The 20,993-nt window shown below is 41.7% G+C and overlaps 1 protein-coding gene across 1 annotated transcript in view; it reads left to right on the plus strand.

The window, feature by feature from the left end:
- Positions 1–20,993, plus strand: part of EEPD1 (endonuclease/exonuclease/phosphatase family domain containing 1) — an 84,816-nt gene that overhangs the window by 37,057 nt on the left and 26,766 nt on the right. The window contains exon 2 of the mRNA XM_034761200.1: positions 11,994–12,045. Within this exon, the coding sequence (XP_034617091.1) occupies positions 11,994–12,045 (52 nt within the window). The remainder of the gene's footprint in view (positions 1–11,993; positions 12,046–20,993) is intronic.

Below are 20,993 nucleotides of genomic sequence, written 5' to 3' on the forward strand. Positions count from 1 at the left end.
TCTACACTAGAAACCTTTGTCAGTATAGTAATGTCGGTTAGAGGTGTTAATTTTTTTTTTAAATGACATTTCTGTGGTAGCTCTAGTGTAGGTGCAGTTATACTGGCAAAAAAAGTGCTTTTGCTGATAGAGCTTATTTCATTGAGAGAGTCAGTATAAACTGTACCAGCAAAAAGCACTCTTTTGCTGATACAAGCTGCACTTGCACTAGGAGGGTTTACTAGTATATTTATTCTAGCAGACCCTCTTCTGGCAAGGACTAGGCTTCAGCCAGGCTGACAAAGTCTCATCTTTATGTTTTTATACATGTATAGCAGGTCCTCACAGTTGATCAAGGTGGTGGGTAAGTGTCAAGATGGTTTATGCAGTCCCTGGAAGGGGTGTGTGTGTGTGTGTGTGTGTGTGTGTGTGTGTGTGTGTTGTATTCTGCACACCTTCCTTCATTTAACTGAAACTGCTCTGCTTTGTGTGTCAGGCAGTTTTAAGCTGCATAAACCTGATCAACATTTATGTGCCTTGATAAACTCACCTGCTCTGTGCCGCGTAAACTAATAAAAGATGGGACCTGGCTAGTGTGACTCAGACTGTTTGTGTTTGGTGATTATTCCGAAAATGGGGTCAATCTAGCTAACGAGGGATGAGAAGTATTTTGATCCCTGCTTCTAATCTTTTTTGCTCTAAGTATCTGCTGGACACAATCATTAGTGAGCTGCAACAATTATCTTACATACATTAGAGGCAGTGAGTCACGCAGCCGATTAACCACATGCTGCAATGAACACTAACTCTGATGTCTTATTGGCCTTTCATTACAGGTGACTAAAGCAGTTCGAAAATGACTCTGCAGAATTAACCTTAAATGTAATAATCCAATAAACTGCTTTTGATTTTTGTGAGGAGGAGGAGAAAAGTCCTTAAAATGTACATACTGTAAACTTACAGATTTCATTTTTTAGTCTGTAAGGCCCAGATCCTCAAAGGTATTTAGGCACCTAATGCCCATTGATTTCAGTGGGACTTAACTACCCAATTGTCTTTGAGGGAGGATCTTGGCTCAACTACTCTTACAATGCACTCTCTTTTATCCTTTTATATAAATGTCTTTATTGAAGTTTAACAACAATAATACAAACTATATGTAAAAATAAAAAAAACTCTATAGAAGCATTCTCTTTACCAAAACACAGTCCTGGATTTTTCCACCATTCCTCCCCCAATCCCAGCTTTCCCAACAATGCCTCCGTTGTAATTTTGCAGCACCTCTCATTTGCATGCTATCTAATAACTCTCATTTGTGTTTTCCTTTATATTCAATAGAGAGTCACTTTTCCCCCATTTCAGTGCTTCAGTTTTGCCACTTAGGCCATGTCTACACTACAGCAGCACAGCTATGGCGCTGCAGTTGTGCCATTGTAGCACCATAGTGTGGACACTTCTTATGTTGACGGGAGGGGGTTTTCTTTCAATGTAGTAAATCCATCTTTCCGAGAAGCAGTAGCTAGGTCAGTGGAAGAATTCTTCCATCGACTTAGCTGTGTCTACACTGGGGTTAGGTTGACTAACTATGATGCTCAGGGCACGACATTTTTCACAGCCTAGAGTGACATAGCTAGGACCATCTAATTTTGAAGTGTATACCAGTCCTAAGTCTTATGAATAAGATTCTTCTGTGAAACACAACTGTCACATCAAACTATTAGTCTCTTAAAAGTAGGACCCACTGTCTGAAGGTCAGTCTCTTTGTCACAACCAAAGAGAAGACTGTTCAATTTTATAAAAGACTTTGAAGTCCTTCCTGTATGCTGATTCAGCCAGTAACCAATGACTCTATTCTATTTCTATAACACTGGACCAATATTTACTAGTATTCAGACATTGCCAAATAATGTGTCACACCATCAGAACATATGATTGGTCTGTGGAGCTCTGTTTGAACAAGTGTGCTGAAGTCCAGTGTATCCTCTGTAGGATTTTAAACTCACATGCCTATCTCTCTTTGAGAAATTGAAATGTGCAAATAGGACAGTGGAGTCCAAGTAATATTGCCTTAAAAATTTGAGAGTAGGTGAGAGAAGGATGCGCATTTTAACATTGAAAGAGGTATTTGCATATGGCTCAGGCATTCTTGGGAGTCAGGGAGGCAAATAACCTGAAATTACATTTGATTATTTCTCAAGTTTAAAGCCATTTTGCAAGAGCACAGAACTAATTCTCCAGTTAATTCCCAACACTGCCTTAGTATTAATTGTGTTAAAAATAATCATTACAGATGGAGGAACGGTGGCAAAACATTGATCACATTTACGTGCCCTTTCCAAAACATCCTTAGTATCATTTAATTAAGGGTTTAGTCAGTCTTTCATTGGTGCAGTGAGGTACGATTGGATTGGAAAAGGTGCAGTTTCTGGAACTACTAAATATAATTCGGGCGGGAAGTGATTCAGAAGATCCAAGAAAGGGAGCCAAATGTGAAAGGCCAGTATAATATAGTTCTATATTTGGAAACACTCAGTCACCTTTGATTTTATGAGCTTCTAATCTTTGTTTTAAATCTTGGCCTTTTTTCTTCCCATGGTCAGATTTTGATTACTCAGTGTCAGTTAAATGATTTGCCCAAGCCCAATGTAAATGACTCAATAAAAATCAAACGCGCGCACACACACACACACACAACACGTTTCCTAGTCCATCCTATCTGACAAAAGCCCGAGAAAATCGATATGCCCTGAAGGTTAAAAATATTACACAGCATGTTTTCCCTAATTTACAGAACTATTCTAAATACCGTAAGCTAGTTTTAAGTAGGGGTTAATGACGCTAGTTAAATGTAATAGGAAGCCAATATGTACTATAGTACGGACAAATAAGACACCTTTCTGTTATTATAAGGGTGCAATATTACTCCTGGGGAAATTCTGCGCCAACAAAACAAAAATTCTGCACCAAAAATTTTTGCGCACAATGTTTTAAAATTCTGCATATTTTATTTGTCAAAATAACACAATATAATCACTCCAGTTTCAGTTATTTTAGTAATTTATTTCAAAATACCTGTCAACAAGTATGTCAACAATACAAACAATAGCGAAAAAGATTCCCCCTGGAGTAGAGAGTTAAAGAAACCCCTACAACAACCCAGTTCCAGTTGTGGGGTGGTGGAAGGGAGGGGGCTGTGTGGGGCCCCCAGAGCCCAGACCCCTGCACTCCCATCCCACCAGAGCTCCACTGTGGGGCAGCCCCCAGACACCAGCCTCCCTTCCCCCCAGAGCTGAGCTGCAGGGCAGCCCCCGACCCAGACACCAGCCCCGCCCAGAGCCTTTACTTTCCCCAACTTCTTTACTGTCCCGCCGGGGGATATGGTGTGGTGCAGCCCTGCCCTTCCTCGCCCTTTGCCAGAGCTGGGTCTCTCAGGCCCTCTCCCATCCCTGGGAGAATGAGGATCAAATGAGAATGCAGCCTCCAGCCCCGCCAGGCTCCGTGCTCCACTCACTGCGAAATGGGCTCTGCAGAGTCCAGCGGTCCCTAGTGGCGGCCCGAAATTCTATGGGGGAAACAGGGAATTCTGTATCAGAGGGGTAGCCATGTTAGTCTGAATCTGTAAAAAGCAACAGAGGGTCCTGTGAGAAACTGCTGAGCTCCAGTTCATTTGCAAATTTGACACCATCAGATCAGGATTAAACAAAGACTGTGTGAATGGCTATCCAACTACAGAAGCAATTTCTCCTCCCTTGGTGTTCACACCTCAACTGCTAGCAGAGCACCTCACCCTCCCTGACTGAACTAACCTCGTTATCTCCATACTGATTTATACCTGCCTCTGGAAATTTCCATTACTTGCATCTGAAGAAGTGAGGTTCTTACCCACGAAAGCTTATGCTCCCAATACTTCTGTTAGTCTTAAAGGTGCCACAGGACCCTCTGTTGCTTTTTTAGGGAATTCTGTGAAATTCTGCATTGTGCAGTGATGCAGAATTCCCCCAGGAGTAATTTAATATGAATAGACTTAGTGGCATTTTTTGGATTGGTATTTGTCAACTGTGAACTGAAAACAAAGACATTAAAGGTGACTTTTTATTTATGTTGGTTAGAGAAGGGAATAGGTATCAGCATTTCTATTTGCTGATCGGCAGTATTATACTTTTATGCCACCTGCATCAAAGGGGAACAAAGGTTTGCTACTACACAGCAAAAATCACATATACCTGCAAATTTGTTGATGGTCTTGAGAGGCCTTCTGTAATGATTAAAGTAGAGTTACATCAGAGAGTAGGCTAATCAGTTTTGGTAAGTATCATCACAGGTGTCAGTACCATGACTTTGCATCCGTGTGTAGTGAACAGATATAGGAAGGAGAAAGAGAATGAGGACATGAAAAGAAATGTTAGATTCCCAGTAATGTTTTGAGACATGTTTTTGAGCATTTCTCACTCACTTTTGGAATGTCTGGAATGTCTGGAAGAAGTTTGCTCTTCTTAGTCTTGATATCTCCCTCTTTATGTTCATGCATGCACATGTGTATCTTCTACACGATTCATTCCTGTGTTATTCCAGTTAATGGCGCTGCAACTCAGTGAAGTTAATCCAATGTGAATCAGGCCCACAATATAATGTCCCTGAGCCCTACAAAATTAAGTCTCCTTGTTTTTTGTAGCATAATAGTCGTAGAGGGAGGAGGAGAAAGAGAGATACAGTCTGTGACTCTGTTGCCTGTACTTCAGAAGTAAAGGGTTGGGAAGGTAGGGAACTGGTAGGGCAGCACAGGATACCAAAGAGCCATGTAATAATTGAAATGGAAAAAGAGAAAAGAAAAAATGTTTCAGTCGCTTCCTCTGTGCTTGTAGAACCCACTGGGGAATGTGCGTTCCAGATCCCCCGCTGTGCTATGGTCCATATGAGTTGATACAGCCCCCAGCTACAGAACTGTTGCTCTTTAACTCAAGTTGTAGGATTTTTTTCTCTCTGGTTCAGTCCTTGGTGTGTCACGTCTATGTGTGCAGTTGCTGCTCTCCACTCCCCTAACATCCCATAACAGACCCTGGGCTGAAACATAGTTACAGGGCCTTATCTCAAGAGTAGTTTGTCGGGGGGGAAGGGGTTGTGTGATGGGGAGAAGTTTGTGGGTTCAAGGTGGACCCTTTACTACTACTTAATGTAGCTTATTTGTGGTTGAATGGCTTTATATTATGTCCATGATGTTTAGTTGAGGGTGACTAAGTACAGCTATATACTGCAAAATGAGCCAGAGAGAAGAGAAATCAAGTGGCATTTCTGTCTGTTAACTTTAGTCAGGCTTGTGTGCTGACTAGTGGAAAGTATGAGGCTTCTAGAGAAGCTTAATCACTGACCCAGGATTTATAGCACTGCAGAGTGAATTGAGATCAATTTATCTAGCTGCTGGATAGCAAACTGGGACCAATAAAGAGCCTGGTGTAGAAAGCAGAAATTATTGGACATCATCATTGCTCTTTACCAGACTTGCACTGCAATCAGTGCAGTAGTAAGAGGTAGTCATTATTGGCTGTCCAATAAGTTACACTGTTCCAAGGTTACACTGAGGTTGGCTGCTTTAGAGAAAAAAGTGTGATGTGTTTAATGATGGCTGGATTGACATCCCTGGGGATTGATCACGCTCTGTGTAGTCACAGAACAAGTGTGGCGCAGTTAGCTATGGCACAGGTAGCAGAAACACAAGCTTCTTCATGCTGCCTTGACAGTGTGCCTCAAACCTGATCTCCCAGAACCATGTATCTTCAGTCAAACCTCCCAGCTCTACCCCTATTTACCAAGGAGCTAGGTTCCCTTTCCTGAACTACGCCCCAGCCCTGCAAATACATAATCACATGAATAACTTTACATGAGTAGAGTTGTGAAGGCACTTAAGTGTTTGCAGGATTGGTGCTTTAGGCCAAGAATTTCTAAATTAAGTGCCTAAAATTGGACTCCTAAGTCCATATGTAGGTGCTTGAATAAGTGACCTGATTTTCAAAAGCACTGAGCTCCCAGTAAAGACACTACATTTCCAAGCTGAAGGTGCACAAAGAGCCACAGGTAAATGTTTTTTGGGCTTTCTTTTTTTAACTTGGAAGGAATAGAAGGAAATGGCTATTAAAGAACTCCCCAGTTAGTGGATTGTAGCCCACCCAGTGAGAGACACTGCACAGTGAGAATGAGCAAAGGCAGTATCTTTGACATCTTCCCCAAGAAATGAACCTTGATATGGTGAGGATTCAGGTTTGGGTTCACCAACACTGACTGCCCTGGAAAAATCCCCAGTGCAATATAGGGTACATCTATATCGCAATAAAAACCCCTCAGCACAGTCTCAGAGCCTAGGTCATTTGACTCTGGCTTGGGCTGCGGGGCCAAAAATTGCAGTGTAGATGTTCGAGCATGGGTTGGAACCTGGGTTCTGAGACCCACCCCGCCTTGGGGTCTCAGAGCTTACGTCTACACTTCAATTTTTAGCCCTGCATTCCGAGCTTGAGTCAGCTGACCTGGGTGAGCCGCAGCCATAACGCGGGTCTTTTATTGCAATGCAGACATAGCCTTAGTGGAAACAGTGAGGTGCTGTAGAAAAGACTAGAAAACTGTGGTCTGTTTTAATTCTATAATAAAGAAGCTTCATGTTGGTCCTGGGCTGCTGACTAGGACTATTGCAGCCCTATAAATCAATCGGATGAAGGAAACTGATCCCTTTCTTCATGTAAACACCCTTTTGCTCTAACTGAGTACATTCAGTTTTAAATAAGAACACATGGCAGGTCGGAGGAATTCTAATGGGCTTTAGCATAGCAAGGAACCAGAATAGCATTGTAGAAGAGAGTATGCAATAACAGAGGGACCAATAGTGAGAGTGGCAATTGTAATGCCAGTTTGGCACCTCATCTCTCACTTTCAGCCATGGAAGGTCAAATTACCTACTGAACTCTACAAATAGTGTTTTTACAAATGAACCAGTAAATAGGTAGAATCAGCAGCCACCTTAACTATTCGTGTTGCTTCTGATCAGAAATTAAATGCTTTATGAAGGTTACAAGCAGCTAGAGAAATGAAAGTAATTTGCACATTAAGCATCTAGTGCTGCATTATTTGCCAGGGAAAGGCAAAATCACAGTTTGCATTATCGGCAGTATGGATCTGAGTCTGATCTTTTTACTGAACCACTTTGTCTGCCTGATCGCACTGAACTTCTAGTGAACTTATGTACAGGAATTCCTCCATATGAACTGTCTCACGTTCGTCCTGTGCAAGCTTAGAATGTTAGTGATTGGTCACTCAGTGGCGGGGGGAGGGGGTAACTGGATAGGGAACCTTTAACTAGCCACTAAGCATGGAGTTCAAATTCAGCCCAGATATATAGTGACACAGTTATTACTGTACTATGACAACTGCCTAGTGGCCTAGATGCAAGTTAATGGCTCTCAACCCATCACCCAGTGGATGCACATCAGTGGAAAAAAATCACTATCTAATTATTGCCCTGGATGACAGTCACCTCTGAGAGGCCAAGAGTTCAGTGGAGTTGGAGTTCACATTGCCTGTCCAGAGAGGTGGCTTCTCCAATATTAAGATGTATTCATGGTGCCGGGTGGGGAGGGTTGTACTGCCATTGCCAGTGCTGTACTTGTTCTGTGAATAAATAAAGAACCAGGGTGTCAGTACCAACTTCTTTCACAACCTTGGAATTCACAAGCACATTTTAAAAATTAAATAAATAAATAGAATTAGGGACAGAAAATAAGAAAAACAAGAGGCAGTGGGTCTGCACTGGTTTAAAAGCATTTTTTACTGAAATGCATTCTTTGCTCAATGCTTATTTGCTCAGCTATGAGCTTTCCGATAAGTAGATTGAAAGGTTCTCTAATTTCAGCATTGCTTTTTCCTTAAGTACCTCTCTCTACTAGAATATTATTGTACAGCACACTCAGTAAATTGTAATAGATATCCAGATTCCTCCTACTCTTACAGCAGCAGTGCATTAGAGCTATACGTTTTCTCTGATGTACTCCTTTGGTGGAAGCATATTAGTGTCTGAACTGTCTTTATCAGGATACTAGCCGCCTCTGTACTGATAGCAATAGACCTGGCAGACCTGAAAAGCATTGCCTGGAACTGTTTTATACTTCACTATACCTGGTCGTTATGAAATTTGGAGAGGTATGAAAGCTTGAAATACATGAAAGTGAAGACAGGTATATTTAGGGTTTAGAACAGGGGTTCTCAAACTGGGGGTTGTGAGGTTATTACCTCAGGGGTCGCAAGCTGTCAGCGTCCACCCCAAACCCCGCTTTGTTTCCAGCATTTATGATGGTGTTACATATATTAAAAAGTGTTTTTAATTTATTAGGGGGGTCGCACTCAGAGGCTTGCTATGTGAAAGGGGTCACCAGTACAAAAGTTTGAGAACCACTGGTTGAGAACATGACCATTCTTAGTGGAAGGCATGGAAATGTAGTGAAAAGGGCTTGATTTAACCTTGTGTCATGCCAGCTTCTGTTACAGGAGTGCTTTTTATATATATATATATATATATATATATATATATATATATATATACACCGCTACCTCGATATAACGCTGTCCTCGGGAGACAAAAAATCTTACCGTGTTATAGGTGAAACCGCATTATATCAAACTTGCTTTGATCCACCGGAGTGCGCAACCCCTCCTCTCCCTCCCCCGGAGCACTGCTTTACAGCGTTATATCCGAATTCATGTTCTATCGGGTCGCATTATAGCGAGGTAGCGGTGTATACACTAGTTAATAAATAAGATGCCAGTCAGGAATATGCAGCTTAGTTCCAGGGGTTTGTAGGACAATAAAACTTCACTGCAGTTGTACACTGCAGATGGCTTCCTCTGGCAGACTTATGCATCAGTTCCTAGCATGGCCTCAGAAGTAAATCAGTTTTTAAGCCTTAAATACACTGTTGTGGCTGTCCAGAATCATTGACTCATTTCAGCAGTGGCTGTGAGCAACATTCCCTGCTGCGATGCAAATACATGGGTATACTGGTGAAAAGTGGAGCTTCCTCAGGGTCACATGGACAATCTGTTAAGTGGCTGGCTGTAAGACTGGAAAGAAAGCATGGTAATCGGAGTGGCAATATCAGCATAATGCAAAATGCTGGTGGTGGAGAATGTTCTTGTCCTGCCAGGAGACCTGCAGTCAATTATTGCAATCCGTAAGTAGACACACATTTCTGCTAGGTGGCATGTCTGAAGCTACTGATTTATTGCGTACTCTGGCTAGCCTTCAGTCCATGGAGTCTTGACTGTACGTTATACCTGATGTCTACTGGTGAAGCCCCATGAGCAAGAAAAAGTGCAAACAGTGCTTTTGACTTCTCCAGTGACCCTGCTGGTACAGTGGGTGCAAAGTTTGCACCTGCTACCCAGATAGGTTTGAATTGAGTCCAAAATGTGAAATGACCAGCATTCTTTATAAGTAATGTATTTAAAAAGTACTTATGGTTCCTTCAGAGGTGAGTTTGGTATAAAATGGGTATTTGGACTTGAAGTTTGCAAAAAAAGGAGGGGGAAACGATACCTGATTCCTCACTGTTATGCTCATTTTTTCACTTGTAAAGACACCGGAAACCACAGAGCCTTATCTGCACCAGAGCTCCTACCAGTTTGATTAGAAATGCAACTTAACTGAGGGTACTATGCATGGGATTTTTTCCCTAAAATCCTCTAGTATAGAGAGTGGCCAAGATTTCTACTTCTCTACAGGTAGGATAATGCCCCGACATTAGAGTTGCCAACTTTCTAATTGTATAAAACCGAACACCCTTGCCCCGCCCCCACTCATTCTATTCCCCCTCCCTCTGTTGCTTGCTCTTCCCCACTCTTCACTCACTCGTTTATTTTCACCAGGCTGGGGCAGGGGGTTGGAGTGTGGGAGGGGGTAAGGGCTCGGGCTGGGGGTGCAGGCTCTGGGGTGGGGCCAGAAATGAGGGGTTCAGGGTGCAGCAGGAGGCTCCGGGCTGGGGCAGGGTGTTGGGGTGTTGGAGGGGGTGTGGGCTCTGGCTGGAGATGCGGGCTTGGGTGGGGCCAGGAATGAGGGGCTTGGGGTACAGGAGGGATTCAGGGCTGGGACAGGGGATCAGGTGCTAGAGGGGGCGCGGGCTGGGGCTGAGGGGTTTGGCATGTGGGAGGGGGCTCCGGGTTGGGGCAGGGAGTTGGGGTGCTGGCTCTGACTGGGGTCTGGGCTCTGGGGTGGGGCTGGGGGTTGGGGTGCAGGAGGGGGTTCCGACCTAGGGCAAGGGATTGGGGTGGGGAAATACAGAAAGACCTGGATTTTAACACACTGTTCCAGCCCCATTTCCTGCTAGACTGATGTTGAGCTAAGTTGCCTGGTCATTGTGGATGAGTCCAAATTGTGCTAAATTATTTTCAAAACCACAGTCAAGATTACAAAACTGAAATACATACAGACTAAGGGCTCCCTGCTCCCACTGGAGTTGAGGATGATCACTCAGTACCACATGGGATCCTGCCCTAAACTAGCTTCCTCCTAGCATCAAGTATAGTGGGATTTTTAATGTTTAACATGGCTTTACCTTCCACTGACCAGCCAACTGTGTTCAGAACCAGTTTAAGGGGAATTGTGGTAAACTGACCTAAAAGGCACTTGTTTAGTTTATAATCTCTTCTCTCATGAAAGATCAAACAGGGCCAAATCCTCTTGTGGTGTAAATCAGCATAGCTCCTTTGAAGTCGATGCCCATTTACATTAGAGCTTGACCATAGCCTTTGCTTAATTGTCTGGATGAAAAATGAGTGTGTTTCCTGTGAACCTTGAGTTAATCCCCTGGATTTTGTGCATATCAGGCTCAGAGTGGAAAAAAAAGTCAGTAAACATACAACAGGAGTTAGAATGGGATTTGTACTAAAAAGGCACGTGTACAAAGAACTGGAGCAATGGTTTGACCACTGAATGCAGCAAACAGATAGGGAGGTAATTTCCACATAATGTATTCCATCCTGATTAAGATAATGATGCCAGTGTAGATCTGGGACCTCAGTGCATGCCTTCACCTAGTGATGACTTCACATCTTTTATTTGCCTTATAGGGCAAATACTGCTTGTCTTACTTATAGTCCCATTGAAGTCATTGGCCTAGGGTGAACAAAATTTAGCCCTTTGTTGGCCATCAGTGATAGGTTAAATAAAGAAGAGTTTTGTGTAATGGTGAGGGAATAAGGCTTTGAATAGAAAAGGGGTAAATCATATACACCAGACCCTTGCTAGAACGCGGGATTTGGGACCCACGCGCGGTACCGCGTTATAGCGGGGACCACGTTAAAATGAATTGTAATTAAATTTGGGATCCATGGCCACGACCGCGTTATATGTGAATTCGTGCTATATAGATGCACGTTCTAGCGAGGGTCTGGTGTACTTCTTTCTGGGCAGTTTTCTCTGTGTGTGTGTGTGTGTGTGTGTGTGTGTGTGTAACTTGTTTCCCTCCCCTTAATGTCTTGAGCCCAGTTCTGTTTTAAATATTGTAAAATTTTTGCATAGTGTCCCAAATATCCAGTGATGGATACCATGGAAATTGGTAAATTGTTGATATCGAAGAACAAAACTGGTTAAAGAGCAACTGCAGAGATGTAAATATTTGGGTAGAAAAATGACCGTTCTGTTAAATACTTCTTCAGTATTTATTTTCAAAAGATCTTTCAGTGTTGTTTTAAACTGTTTGAATGGGATGACCAGTGTGACTACTCTTATATGGCAAATTTGAATGTTTACTAATTTAGGAACCAAAAAGTCTATGTAGGACAGCTATATCAGATCAAACAAAGCACGTAACAATGCCTGTCCCACGATTTATTGTAAGACTCCTGCATGCTGCATCATGCAACAGGCATTTTAAACCTTCTGAAAGAAAAAAAAATAAGAGCAAGATTTCAAACCTAGTATAACTAGTGCTTTGGAAATGTTTGCCATTAAATGATTCATTTTTTGTGTTTCTCTCTTACAGCATCAAGCTCTTGGCAGTGCAGGAGCTGTTCGATAGAGATGCTTTGGAAAAGGTATTTTTTTAACCTTTTATACAACAACAATAAAATGTATTCAAGCTCAAATCTTTTAATGTCAGCAGGGTTTCCAAACTTCATGTGAAATCAAACAGCGTAAAACATAAACAAGTAGGACTTCTTTTCAGCTTCACAATACATAGAGTCAGAGGGACAACATTTGTTCCGGACTGATTGTATTCTCTAGAGGCTTTTGTATGTTCTAGCAGGATTTGAAAAGAAATCTCTCTCTCTAATCTGTTTGTAGGAGCATTTCCAAAGCTAGGTGAAGTACATGGTTTGCAAAAAGAGTGAGGAATGTCCAAAGAGGTCAGGAAGACCCCAATTCTGTGCTACATCCCTTTGGAGCCTGAGGGGCCTGGCCAGGGCAAAAGTGGCTTTATGCAGAGGGAGGACCACTGATGTAGAGAGGGCTCCAACAATTTGGTACTCAGAACAAGTCTACAAAACATGTGTTTAAGACAATGGCAGTTGCTGGCATCTAGTCTACACTAGCGATCCCAACAGTGAAGCTGTTCTGGTGGCAATGAAGGAAAATTTATAGCATAAATTTCCTATTGAGACAAGGCCAAGAATGTACCACAAACAGACCACTTGAGATCTGAGTGAGCAGATTTAAGGAGCCATATACACCAGAGCCAGGCTTTTCATGTAAATCATAAAAATCATGTATTTATAATCACTCCAGCTTCAGATCTTTCAAAAATACTGATCTATTCCATGGAGAACCAGACATCCTATTTGTTGTCCACTCAATCTGAAGCTGCTATGGCCTGCCCTGCATTCATTTCATATGATCAATATTTAGAAATACTAGGAGATATAGAATGAAGGTGTGTAGACAACTACCTCAGTCCTGAACAACAGGAACAACCCTTGGTATTGCGTGCAGAGGGTCAGCACAAGTTGTGTCTGTGTCCTGAGCTTTGTTTTTGCATAGGATGAGTTTCACAAAGGGCCTTAACCACACCTCTTTAAGTCAATGGGAGTAATTTCATTGGCTTCAGTAGGATAAGAGCAAGATTTCTGGCTAAGGGCATCAAATATCTGATCCTTCTTTCTTTTTATACACCCACCCACCCATTTTATATATATAACAAGCATATGATGATGATGATGTTCTTTCTGGTGGTGGATCTACTAGCGTCCTTCTTTGAGGGTCAATGGACTTTTAATTCCACATGTCTTTGGCAGACCTCTGTTTACCTTTTGGCAAAATGCCTCCTTAAACAAGACCTTGCAAGAAAGGGTGACCTCAGTGTGGTGTGACTGCCAGACAGACCATTGTTTGTAGCTTTGCAGGAAGCTCTTCATAAAAGCTCAACATAAGAAAAATGATGTTTCTAAATTGAGCTCTGCGACTGTTTTATATCTGCTTTGATACTATGCCAGGCTTAAAGAATTAAAAAGGCCAATTCATCCCCCTGGAAAATAACAGTGTTGTGTTATATACGTACAGGAACATTTTGCACTCCCCATCCTTTTTTTTGTAATTTTTTTTTTTTAAGCACGCGTCACTAGAATAGTGATCTCCGTGCTATCTACTTAGAGTTCCTCTGTGGAATATGCAACTCACGTTGTCTTTTAAATTGCTATTTAATCCTATAGTGTTGTAGAAATAAAACAAAATACTAAATATCTTTTACTAATCCGTACACCTTAGATTTCTTGTATCTAAAGGTGCTTGGATGGTTTTTTTTAAGCTAGCTGAGTTTTTAACAAAGGTGTTTTTCCTTTAATACGTTTTCTGGCCTTTGTCACATCATCTTACTGGGTATTCACTAATAATATATTTTCTTTAACTTCAGTAGCCTAATTTTTCATTTCTTGATACAGAATCCTGTGTTGATTTTTGAAAGAAGGGTGAGATATAATATACTTACAAAGGTTTTATGTGAACATCTGTGGAGGAGGAGGAGGAGAAGAAAGAGCTCCCCCTCAGTCTGACAGAGACCTGTGCACATGCTTAAGATTGCACATGGTGGAGTAGTCCCACTGAAGGCAAAGTCCCATGGAAGTGAGTAAAGTTAAATATGTGCATAGGTCTTTGCAGAATCAAAGCCTAGATATGGGGAAACAATTGATCAGGCAATATCTATTAACAGGGTTTTGTGCCTTTTTTAAAAGTTTATCTGGATTTTGGGGAGATGCTCATGAAAGTGAGGGGCTGATAGCACTGCCTTGACTCACAGAGCGGGGGTAGGAGTTAGCAGTTTCTCAAGCTATGAACACCTCCTTGATGGTAGTAGGATCAAAACAGCCTGTGATAGCCTGATTCAGTATGTCAGTTTTTGACACACACTCCTTAAACACAAGAAAAAGAGCAAGATAAAGATCTAACTGTATATTTAAATTATTTACCTTTATATTTTGATTTTTCAAGAGCATAAGTTGGTGGTGTTTTTTTTTTTTTAAATCTCATCTTTAACTACTTATGTTCATTTACTTTTTACATTTTTCCCAACTCGGACAATAAATAGATTGGTCAGTTTTACTTTCAGGTACTCATAGACTAGAACAATGCTGCAACATATGGGGCTTCGTACAGTGTGAAGAAATATTTGTTTTTTGTTAAAAACAAACCTGTTATTATTTAATTCTAATAATAATGGAAACATTTACATTGTTCTGGGGTTTTGTAGAAGTTTAATTTTAAAAACTGGCCAAATTTAGCCTGACAATGCCCTTTTAAGCCAAAAAATCTGCCACAAGGGTCTGCCCAAATTTTAAGGATTTGGGAACCCAGCCAGGAGGTGAAATTGTCTGGATTTAGCTAGAGCAAGTTGCTCTGGGCTAAGTATTGCAACCCTTACTCACATTAGGTAGCAGTTATTTCACTTGACTTCAATGGGACTGTTGACACAAGTAAGTGCTACTGAATGTGAGTGAGAATTGTAAAATTGGACTCTAGGAGGAATTTGGGCCATAGCCTGCTCCCATTGAAGTCAGTAGAAGAATTGTTGTTTTCAATGGAACAGGATTGGGTCATATAAGAAGAGTGAGTCCTTAACCAAGAATTTCCCCCAGTGAGCCCCTACTACAACTCAAATCCAGACAGAGAGAGACTCTTAAGGAAAGCCCATTTGTTTTCCTTTTGGCCCCAGTCCATCAGAACACTTCGGCTCATGTCTAACTTTAAGCATGTAAGTAGTCTCATTGACTTAAGTAGAATTCACATGCTTAAAGTTAAGCATGTGCTTAAGTGCTTTACTGGATCCTTAGTAAGTTCTAGCTATAAGAAGCATTTTGTCATATCTTAAACCTCCAAATCTGTCTGGTTCTCCCTTACTCAGCCTCAGCTTATCTCATCTGTCACAACAGTGCTGCTTATTTGGCAGTTTAAACTGTAGAACTCACAGTCCTTTGTTTGAAAAGCACGTCTATCTTTTGTCATACACAGGGACATATGGGGAAATCATGAGATGATTGGGTGTGGTAGAAAGGATTTAACAACATGAATTTGTGATGGTTGCATTGCTCATGATTGGCAAAGATGCTTAGAGGATTTGAACTTTGGATGCAACCCTGGAGGAGATTGGTTAGCTGGCAGAGCACATATGAGCTGTTTAAAGGTACGTGATAAATCCAAGATATCACATAGCTCTCCAGTGTATCACATGGATATCACCACCACATAGGCATGGTGTGGGGGTGTGTACTATCTACCTTATCTAAATTTTAAATATTACAAAAGTAATTGTATACAGTCCCTAATTAAAGATGAGAAACTCTTGGCCAGTTCACATTAAATAAATATAGGGAGAAAAAATACCTCCTCAAGGGAAATCTACGCCTTATAATTTAAGAAGAAATCTGTTTAGATAGTCAGAAGATTGAACTGCAAAGCCAGCTAGGTGACATTCCAGCCCAGCTCCTGTTTTTATGTTCAAACCCATGAGCGTTTTGCTGTGCACAGCAAATATGCTAAGATTATTGTTCTGTGCTCGTTGGTGCTTTGAAGTCAGCAGAACATGCAGGAAGAAACCTCCCTGGAACTTTTCTACCTCTGTTTACAAAGCAAACAAACTTCACACACACATTCTCATGATGGTGAAAAGACTAACCTACCCCTCCAAAAACAAAGATGCCACTGGTTTAAAAAAAAAAAAAAATCTGGGCCAGATCCTCAATTGGTGTAAATTAGCCCAGCTCCACACACCAGCTGGCCCTCTGGCCCTCTATGTGTTAACAATGAAGTGCTGGTATACTCTGTGTGTTAAAGATGCTTCAGAGCTCCATTTTCCCTGTAAGACATGTGTTGCCACACTCATTGCAATGCAGATCCACTTTATGCGGTTGATTGGAATAGTCAAATCCTGAAGCAGACACAGTTATGTGGGTTGTATGGTAGTTCCAAGGCCATACAGAGGCCCTTGCATAGTTTTTAAATTTATTTTCCTCCCAAAAGAACATAATTTAGGGCATGTGTACATTATGAGACTGATCTAAAGCCAACTGAAGTCAATGGAACTCCCATTAATTTCAGTGGACTTCAGTTCAGGATTTAAATTAGATGACATTGGCATGTGGTTGTCATCATCACTGATATACTAGATTGTATGATAAAAGACTCTGATATTTACACAGCAAATATGTCAGGGTTGCCAGTTTCTTGTCAAGTATTAGGAGTTTTACTTCTTAAGATAGTGTTGTCTGTTCAGTAGTCTTTTGAAAGTGTGAGGTCAACTGGAATGTATGGATGGGTTAGAAATGAATTGTCTAGCCTGGAATGAGTGATGTTCTTGAGCGGCTTACCCAGGCTGGGGTGAGAACTGGGTTAATGTGCACTGGAGTTCTTACTAGAGTTAATATCCAATGGACTTGATAGCTGGGTTAAGTAGAGGTATGTGCCTGTTCTCTAAATGACAGCATCCTTTCTACTCTGACATTTTGTGTGGGGATGTGCATGGAAAGCTAAATGATAGAGATATTAATCTGGTAGGTCCTTTTCCTCCAGGCAGACCTGTCTTCCCCCTCTCTCTCTCCTCCCCAAATCATATGAAGGAGATAGGGCTGTTTCGGAGATAGGGCTGTTTCTTTTCCCATAAAAAGAACATAATTATCTTGTTTTAAAACATGTAGCATTTATCTGCATTGATCACAATCCCAAAATCCAAGTAATTCATAGGATATATGTTCATTATTAGCTATTTTCACCCTACTCAGCAATGAGAAGAGTTGTTCAGGTCACCTTTGTGCACTTCTGTTTGTATTGTGATGTGATCCAAGTTTAAGTGGAACCAGGTTGAAAAGTGGGGCACACATCTTTTATGCCCCCTTCTTTGCCAGTGTGAAACAGTAGATCAGGGATCGGCAACCTTTCAGAAGTGGTGTGCTGAGTCTTCATTTATTTGCTCTGATTTAAGGTTTCACATGCCAGTAATACATTTTAACATTTTTAGAAGGTCTCTTTCTGTAAGTCTATAATATAGATAACAAAACTATTGTTGTATGTTTAAAGTAAATAAGATTTTTAAAATGTTTTAAGAAGCTTCATTTAAAATTAAATTAAAATGCAGAGCCCCCTGGACCGGCGGCCAGGATCCGGGCAGTGTGAATACCACTGAAAATCAGCTCGTGTGCCGCCTTCGGCATGCATGCCATAGGTTGCCTACCCCTGCAGTAGATGTGGGGATCGATATTTTGGACCCGCCCAGTAGGTGTGACCATTCCTTTTGATGCAGAATCCTGATACAGACCCACAGAGGAATCAGTGAAATACAGTGGGTGTGGTGTTGAGCAGGCTGGTTTATTTACTATAACACTAATGTCAACCGCAAAGCAACTGATACTACATTCTGTTTGCTTGATAGCGATACCTTTAAGTATTGGGTGCTGCATATTAGCATTGCCAGGTGTTCCAGGGAAAGATCCAGAGGATGGGAGAAAAGAGGCAACTCTGTTGCATTCCCCTTTATAGCTGTACAATTATTATTGCCGTTTGCAGGGGATTTCAGGCACTTCTAACCTATTTTTAAAATGCTGAGTTGTGCAGTGCTGTCTCTGCAGTAGTGTTCTGTGGTCTGCTAAGTGTACTGATAGGCAGAGATGTTTAACAAGAAACTATTTTCAGTGTTCTTGATTCAATACAGTATTTTCTTCTGACATTATCTGCACGTTCTTTGACAATCTCTGTTGAGTTATTAGAATGTCAGCTGGGGGTGAGGTTTTTTTTTTTGGTCTACTTTTGAGTAGATTGAGACAGATCAGTGTTTAATCATGATTAAACACATTGTAATCACTGTGCTTTCTAAATCCCTTTCAGAGCAAAGCAGACTTTTTATTTTTTTTTTTTTTTTTGTGAAAGGATGTTAAGCAGAAAAGAGTTGTTCAGTGTTTGAAATACAGCTCATGTTTCCTGTTTGCATGTTTAAGTACAGGCACATCAGTTCTTGTGTACATGAATACTCCAATATGTACGAGTCTGTGTATGCATGTTTATGTGCGTGTGTGCATATATATGGTGGGACAAACAGAACCTGGTATAATCTATCTACTGTCCTCATTGCCATAGCATCTGGCCACCTCACAATTATTAATTAATTTATTCTTACAGCATCCCAAAGGGGTAGGGAAGAATTATTATCCTAATTTTATAGATGAGGAATGGAGATGCACAGAGGTTAAATGACTTGCAAAAGGTCACCCTAGAAGTCTGGCTAGGTCAGGAATTGAATCCCGGTCTCCTGAGTCCAGTCCAGTGTTTTAACAACAGTTTTTTCCCTCATGGACGTACGTTTTATTGACTCCAGCAGGAGGTGGCTCTGCTTAAACTAGGACTGAATTTAGTCCAGTACGGCATCTTCATGTGCCTATTTTTGTGAACTGTTAATGGGAGTCCTGACTAATAAAGGCTACAGGACTGATGCGTTTGTCCCCCAACTCTGTAACTGATAAATAATAATATTTAATTAACTCAAATCAAGGGTTGAGCCCTGGGTTAGTTAAGAAGTTGTAAATATTGACTGTGCTTAAAACTTGGCTTTTTTGTTAATCTGTTTTAACATATTTATGCTGTCTAGAGTGATACAGGGAGGCAGCATTGTCTAGTGGTTTGAAAATAGGAGGAGGTGCTGTAGCCTCCATGATGCTGGTGAACAGACCCTAAATTACGTATTAGCAGGTAAGGAGTTAGATTGCCACCTGCTTTAAGGATGAATTTAGAAAGCAACAATATGATGGGAAGGGGAAAGGACTGGACCCAGATCCCCTCCACTCTGCCAAAACATTGCAGTAAACAACCCACCATCACCACCCACTCTGACAGGTTTCCCTGGCCTTTCAGTTTTAAAGTATTGTAATCCTACATGTCTCACAAAAACACTATCCCACTCTGAATGGGAGCTACTCTCTGCTCTTGTGAATCCAAATACGAGTATGCGAGCTGAGAAGACCTTTGTGTGGATGCTTTTAAGGCATCTGCCTGCTTCCACACAGTGCTAAAAGGAGCATCAAATTCACTCAATTAAAAAAAAAAAATCAGGAAGTTTAAGCACTGTACCCATTCAGACAGGATAAAACAACCCACTTCCTCTTTCCCTCTGCCCAGTCCGATCTTAAGCAAGAAGCATTTTAGTTTTGTGTTTCCATTCCTTAACGTTCCTTTGTGCATTTTCTGCCCTTCAACCTTATGTAGGGGTAATACTGAGGCTGCCTATTCTCTCCTTGTCTGTTCCATCTCCTTCAGCAAGAGATGTTCACAAAACAAACCTATAGATAAGTCGAATTTGGGCAGGGTGAGCCTTTGACAATTGCTTCTGGCAAACAGAACTTGGCAACAAGTTTTATCCAAAGCAAACTCTCTCTCAGTACAAAGGCTGGCAAGACCGCTGAAGTATAGCACCATTCAGAAATGCCTTCAGCACTCTCCAGCACTTTGGATTTACACTTCTCTCCTGCACTGGCTCACTGCTCTTGCGTTTTACTTATATAAGAAGTGTTTAAGTATGAAACTCAAGAACTAGGGGTTATCAAATTAAATTAATAGGCAGCAGGTTTAAAACAAACGAAAAGAAGTATTTTTTCACACAATGCACAGTCAGTCTGTGGAACTGTTTGTCAGAGGATGTTGTGAAGGCCAAGACTTAACAGGGTTCAAAAAAGAACTAGAAAAATTTCCTGGAGGATATGACCATCAGTGGGTATTGGCCAGGATGAGCAGGGATGGTGTCCCTAGCCTCTGTTTGCTAGAAGCTGGAATGGGTGACAGGGGATGGATCACTTGATGATTCCCTGTTCTGTTCATTCCCTCTGTGGCACCTGGCATTGGCCACTGGGCTGGATGGACCTTTGGTCTGACCCAGTATGGCCACTCTTATGTTCTTGGTAATTTGACCAGGGCACAGATTCACAGCAACCTTACTCTTGCATTCAGAATTGGCACCTTTGTGGGCCCTTAGTTCCATGAATCATTGGTCCAATACTCATACAGAAGCGAGAATCCTCTCTTTTGAATCACCAGCACCACTTTGGAATGCTGACAGGATCACAGCGCATCCTCTCACTCTTCTCTCCTTCCTGCACCATTTTTCACACTGCCATATCTTTTCCCTTCCCTCTCCGGCAGTCTTCAGGGTGCAGGGTGATTTAAAGCTACCTGGGAACCTGCTTCTACCAGGAGACTTTATGGGGCCTGGCCAGCCCAGAGTTCAGAGTTGCTGCTCCTGGCAGAGGTCCTTATGCTGCCTCATGTGTTTCAGGGCTTCTCAGTGGGAGTGGTTATCTCTTTCGCCCCCACTGAGAACAGATGATATGTAGTTAGCAACAGGGGGAAGCAATGCTGTACATCACATGTTGGCATCTCTGTGCTCCATTGCAGGGATGTAGGCGGATAAGCTAGTATGGGCAGTTCAGGTAAAGTGACTGACAGTCCCCTGACATTCAATTATAATTGCTCCCTTTAAAAAGCTGTTGAAAATTTACCCTCTCCCACAGCTAGGGTGACC

Source organism: Trachemys scripta, chromosome 2 (genome assembly GCF_013100865.1).
Source record: "Trachemys scripta elegans isolate TJP31775 chromosome 2, CAS_Tse_1.0, whole genome shotgun sequence".
In the NCBI taxonomy this organism is placed as follows: domain Eukaryota; kingdom Metazoa; phylum Chordata; order Testudines; family Emydidae; genus Trachemys; species Trachemys scripta.